Below are 6,000 nucleotides of genomic sequence, written 5' to 3' on the forward strand. Positions count from 1 at the left end.
TGTAGAGTAAAGCAACCAGTCCGCATGTGCCAAGGTACTGTGAAACGCAAACAAATGTATTTTCGGTAGCACAGGCAGAGATACCCATTTCAAACAGCGTCATGGGAGTCTAAGAAAGTAGATTGAGCCACCGTTTGAAATCTCATCTGAGAAAGATACTGTAAACAATGCAACACTCAAGCATCACCCTAGATGACATACTGAAGTCACTAGTGAAACCTAAACCCCAAAAGGTAAAACACAAGAGCCGGTGCAGGCCAGTATAACCCTGCAATATGAACTACCAAGAAGTGGTAACAACCATAAGCACAAGAACAGATCAACACAACAAAATAGGAGCAGGTGGCCGCCACTCAGCCCCTATTCAATATGATCATGGCTGATCTGTGCTGGCCTCAACTCATCTTCTGCGCCAGTTCCCAATAACCCTCAATTCCTCCATCTTTCAAATATTTATCAATCTCCACCTTAAATATACCTAATGATCTGGTCTCCACCACTTTCAGGAGCAGAGAATTTCAAGAGTTTCTTCTCTCAGAGATTCACTACCATCTGAGAGAAGAAAGTTCTACGCACCTAGGTTTTAAATGACCAGCCCTTTTGTTTTTTTTTTAAGATGTGTCTTCTTATTTGTGACTCCGCCACTAGTGGAAATGCACAATGCAGACAGCAAGCAAGTTAGGGATAAACAGATGCTGCCTTGCCAATGTTGCTTACATTCCAAGAACAAATCATTGAAAAAATTATAACATTGGTAGTGATTAATGAAAAATGAACTCAACAGACAAAATGGAGAAGCAACATGAACTGCTGGATTGATAATGCAATACAAATAAAGCAAGTTAGATCCAAGGTAACAATTCTAAAAACTAAGTAAGATCCTGAGGCTCCCTGGGTTACAAATCCAACTTTACGCAAATTCTTCCATACATTTTGCAAGCATTTTTTAAGCTAGTAATTATTACTAAAGTGTTTCATGGTACTCATTAATGACTGGATACTGTACATATCCTATTAGTTTAATTATGGGTAAATGTTGGGTGATTATTCAATGAAATAATTACAGCTAGTGCACGTAGAGCGATACGATATGGTTTACTATTAAAAACAGACGTTTTTGACATGAGGAAATCAGTTTATGTACAGTTCTCAAGAACAGAACACTTACATAACCCAGGGACTGCCTATAATTTGGTTTGAGTAGACATTTGATGATATTTTTGGGTTAGAATTCATAATCAATGTCATGAGACACTCACTAGTTAAAAAGGGAAGACACAGTAGGCTGATGAGTACATGAAGGAAGACAAACTGAGGGTTGAGAGGCACTTGCCATTAACACTGAAAGTTTTACTCTGCACAAATCTTTTGATCTGCAAAAGAATTAGAATCATATTTGCCTCATTATGTTACTCCAGTTATGTTACACTATGAAGAAGGTTCACAATTTAAAGGCATCTTTGCAAAAGAATCTCCCTCACATGCAAAGATATGAGTAGTCATATTGAACCACCTATCAGATTTAAGCAAGGAAATTAAAAATAAATGTGAAACACACAATATAGTTATCTTCCATTTGCATTACTGCCATATATGTGGGAGCAGAGAAGGGAAAAGAACTGATCTATCACAGAACAATTGTACTGGATCAACAAAGCAGCATTGTTGGAGTGCATCATTTACTACATGCAAAGGCACCCATTCTTTACTTCCCCCACCAAGCTTCTTATAAATTGTGTTCATTTTCACAAGGAGGCAGCTTTCATGGTGCCGATCTCAGCAAAGGTAACCAGCAGCAAAATGCTCATACAATCAGCAAAACCGGCCTCACCAACAGAATGACTTCAGCCACATAATTGGGGAAGCTGGAAGGAAAACCATTAGGTCATTCTCACAAAACCTGTCAGTTAAGTTTCAGAAGAGCTTTACTAAATTTCCTCGGTTGGGAGTGTATAAAGGCACAACACGGGGTAACGTAGAACTAAATGCCCTAAAACGATTCTTGGTTTCATTCTCCAGCTGCAAGAAGACAATGAGGAATGGAATCAGATGAGGACAGTCCTGGTCAGCTGGAAGACAGAACTCAGGTACTGGAGGAGAATGGTGTAGTCAACAGTGTCAAAGGCTGCAGTCAGTTTGAGAAGGATGAGAATCTATAGTTCACTACAGTCACAGTCAATTAATAATGAGAATGTCCAGACAGCCAGTTTCTCTTCCCCACCCCCACCTCTGTTCAGCAAAATTCTCAAGAAGAGGTAAAAATGAAAGCACTGCTAGGTTAATATAAAATAATAATTATTTGCACTAAAAACAGAAAACATTGGTGGGGTCACAAGGATAAAAGACAGGAGGATTAACATTACAGATCTTATTTTTCTTTGCGAGAATTGATAAATTTCTCTCTCATTTAGACTGAGCAATAACAACTTAAAATCTTATCTAGTTCATGTAAAATATGTTAGCAAAGCTCCATTTCAGAAATACAATACAAAATGGATTCTAAAATATTAAGTCTATGTCAGCAAAGGCAATGGGACCAGACAGCATCCTAGCTCTGGTACTGAAGACATACATCCCAGAACTGGCTGCACCTCCAGCAGAGCTTCTCCAGTATGTAACAAGACTTGCAAATACAATACTGCTCACGAAAATCAACACAGATGCAGGCTGGTTGATTAGCACCCTATCAGTGTACTCTCAATCACCAAAGTAATGGAAGGTGTAATCAACAGTGGTACCAAACAGCACACATTCACCAATAATACACTCAGAAATTACTTATATGGGTTTTACCAGGGCCACTTGGCTCTAGACCTCTTTACAGGGTTGGTCCAACTGGGAACCAAAAAGTTGAATTCCAGGAAGCAAGATGAGCAGGTGTCCCTAACAATAAGGCAGCATTTGACCAGCTACCGCATCAAGGAATCTTGGTAAAATTGAAGAGAATGGGTATCACAGGAAATCACGCCAATGGTTGGAGTCATGCCTCACACAACGAAGATACTTGTGGTTATCAGCGGTCTATCATCCCAGCCGAGGACGTAGTTCGAGCAGATCCTCAGGGCAGTGTCCAAAGCCCAACCATCTTCAGCTGTTTCATCAGCAACATCAGAAGTGGGGATATTCACTAATAATTGTACAGTGTACAGTAACATTCATGCCTCCTCAGCAAATGAAGCAGTCCATGCCTGCAATGCATCTAGACCCGAAAGGGTGATGGAGTGGGTATCCTCACAACATTGAAGATGAGTATTTGGTTTGCCAGGGTATAGAGGGCTACGGACTAAGTACTGGTAAATGGGGTTAGTATAGATGGTTACTTGATGGTAGGCATGGACAGAGGGGCCAATGGGCCTGTTTCTGTGACATATGTCTCTATGTCCTGGATAACATCCAGGCAAAGGCTGATACATATCAAGTAACAAATGCCAGACAATTATCATCACCAACAAGTCTAACCACTGGTCTTTGATATTCAATGCCATTACCTAGTACCCTTGCTTTATCATCAAGGACAGTCACTCTCATCTCATGTCAGGAATTCATCAAACTCCTGGGCTCAACAATTCATCCAACTCAATTGGAACTGCCAATTAAATACTATGACTACAAGAGTAGGTCAGAGGCTGGGTAACCCAAGGTGATTCATCTCCTGACATCCCAAAGCCTTTCCATCTTCCACAAGGTACAAGTCAGGAGTGCAATGGAATATTCTCCACCGACCGGAACAAGTTCAGCTCTCGTAAACTCAAGAAGCTTGACATAAGCCAGGAGAAAGCAGCTGCTAGATTCATACCCCACCCACCTAAAACAGTAATTCCTTCCATCACTGCCGCAGCATTTACAAAATACAGTGCAGTTACCCCACCTCGATTACCACAACAGCACCTCCCAGACCTTTACCACCAAGAAGGTCAAGGTCGGCAGGCGCATGCAAGCACCACCACCTGCTGGTTCCCTTCCAAATCACACACCATCCTGACTTGGAAGTCACTCTCATCTCACGTCAGGAATTCATCAAACTCCTGGGCTCACCAATTCATCCAACTCAATTGGAACTGCCAATTAAATACTATGACTACAAGAGTAGGTCAGAGGCTGGGTAACCCAAGGTGATTCATCTCCTGACATCCCAAAGCCTTTCCATCTTCCACAAGGTACAAGTCATCGCTGCTCCTTCACTGTCACCAAGTCCAAATCCTGGAACTCCTGACATTGCAGCAACGTTAGGAGTGCCTTCACCAGGAGGACCACAGCAGCTGGATGTGGCAGAACACCACCAACGCAGGGGCAGCTAGGGATGACCAATAACTGCAGGCCTTGCCAACAATGTCAACATCCCAAAAATGAATTTCAAAAAATTATTGATTTTGTACATTTTCAAAATTCTATATATTGGGGTTTAATAAATCTGACCAATGATTTTACCCAGCCTCTGATCTACTCTCGTGGTCATAGTGTAATGATTTTATTCAATTATACTGTACACGTACTGAGCACCAGAGGTGGGGAGGGGTCAACTCTTTTGGCATAACCTGTTTGGTGAATAGAGGAAGAGGAATTTTGCAGCAAGATAAACTTTTATTTATAATTTTAAAGAGACAAGAAGATTTCTATTCCTCACATCCAGCATAATTATTAGAAATTAAGACTCATTTCAGTTTGCTGGGAAATGGGAAAGCATTTCACTGCTAAGGCAATCAAAGGGAAACTAAGATACGAAAATAAAATTTAAATTAATTAATGTAGAATCTGGGCATGTTGAAAGGAAGAACAGATGCAAATATTAATTTCTAACGCATCACTTCAGCTGTAGAATTTGTAGGCAAAAATCAGTGATATTACTAATGTATTATACATAATAAGACTGACTCAAGGGTTTTAATTTCGTGGGGAAGGGTTTTGGTAACCCAAGGAGACTTGGTGCAGCCATACTACACATGACAGTAGTGTGTGTGTACACATAAAAAAATTCACGCACAAGCATCTAAAATGTCCTTCGCGTGAGGGGAGGTAGAGAAAAAAAAATCTTGTTTTAAAACAAACTAATAGCGGCAAAAAAAATGTTTTTTTTAAAAGGAAATGAAAAGCCAAGCACAGAGCTAGAAACTGCACAGGAAATGATGATAACCCTGCATTCGCAGGAGAGGTTTGCAATGGCAAAGACATGATTCAGGGGAGCTGGGCTCCTCCCAAACCCTCGGCAGGTACCCAACCCTAACAGACCACGGTGGGGGAGCCGGTCCGGAGTGATTCCCACCCACATGAGGGGGTAGCTGGAAGTGGGCTTCACGCTGCAAAGTGAAGTGAGTGGCTCTCAATGACAGGGAGCGGGGAGGAATGAAAAGGCCAAAAAAAAATAGTGGCTCTGCCCTGAAATCGGTGGGGTGGGGTGGGGTGGGGTGGGCGGGAAGCTACTCGCCTTCTATCTATCGGGGCGATGAATAAAAAAAGAAAGGCACGGGTGAATTACAAGATGCTGACTGACTGTACCGCTATCACGTTGACAAACGTCGTCTTGCCCGAGTACTGCAGGCCAACCAGGGTCAGCTCCATCTCCTCCTTCCAGAACAGGGACTTGAACCAGTCCAGCAGCTTATTGATCAGCACCAACATGCTCATCCCCGTATATGTATGTGTGTGCGCCCGGCTCCGGCTCCAGCCCCGGCTCCTTCCCCCGCTGCTGCTCCGCTCTGCCTCCCCTCCAGCTCCGCAGCCGGCGATCATATGACAGTCAAGCGAGAGCGCAGCGTCACATCAGCTGCCCAACAACGCCGTGGGCGGGGAGACTGTGCCCAAATGTCAACTGCATTGGTCAACTCCCAGACTCGGCAATAAGGAGATGACTAAGAAATGCATGATTTAATGCAGCATTAAAATCCACAGTGGAAGAAAACAGATGCAAAGCACAATAAATACACCTTGGCAAACACACAAAGGATTACACAATCCCATCCCCGCTTTAATTTTATTGTGCATTCAAGTTTGACTCTGGAGATT

At 42.4% G+C, this 6,000-nt stretch overlaps 1 protein-coding gene across 1 annotated transcript in view; it reads right to left on the reverse strand.

Moving 5' to 3' along the window:
* The window catches only part of LOC127578456 (ADP-ribosylation factor-like protein 8B-A), a 77,369-nt gene extending 71,613 nt beyond the window's left edge, over nucleotides 1-5,756 (reverse strand). Inside the window, exon 1 of the mRNA XM_052030493.1 lies at nucleotides 5,494-5,756. Within this exon, the coding sequence (XP_051886453.1) occupies nucleotides 5,494-5,727 (234 nt within the window). The 5' untranslated portion in view covers nucleotides 5,728-5,756. The remainder of the gene's footprint in view (nucleotides 1-5,493) is intronic.
* Nucleotides 5,757-6,000: the final 244 nt, after the last annotated feature.

This window comes from Pristis pectinata, chromosome 15 (genome assembly GCF_009764475.1).
Source record: "Pristis pectinata isolate sPriPec2 chromosome 15, sPriPec2.1.pri, whole genome shotgun sequence".
NCBI classification, from domain to species: Eukaryota; Metazoa; Chordata; class Chondrichthyes; order Rhinopristiformes; family Pristidae; genus Pristis; species Pristis pectinata.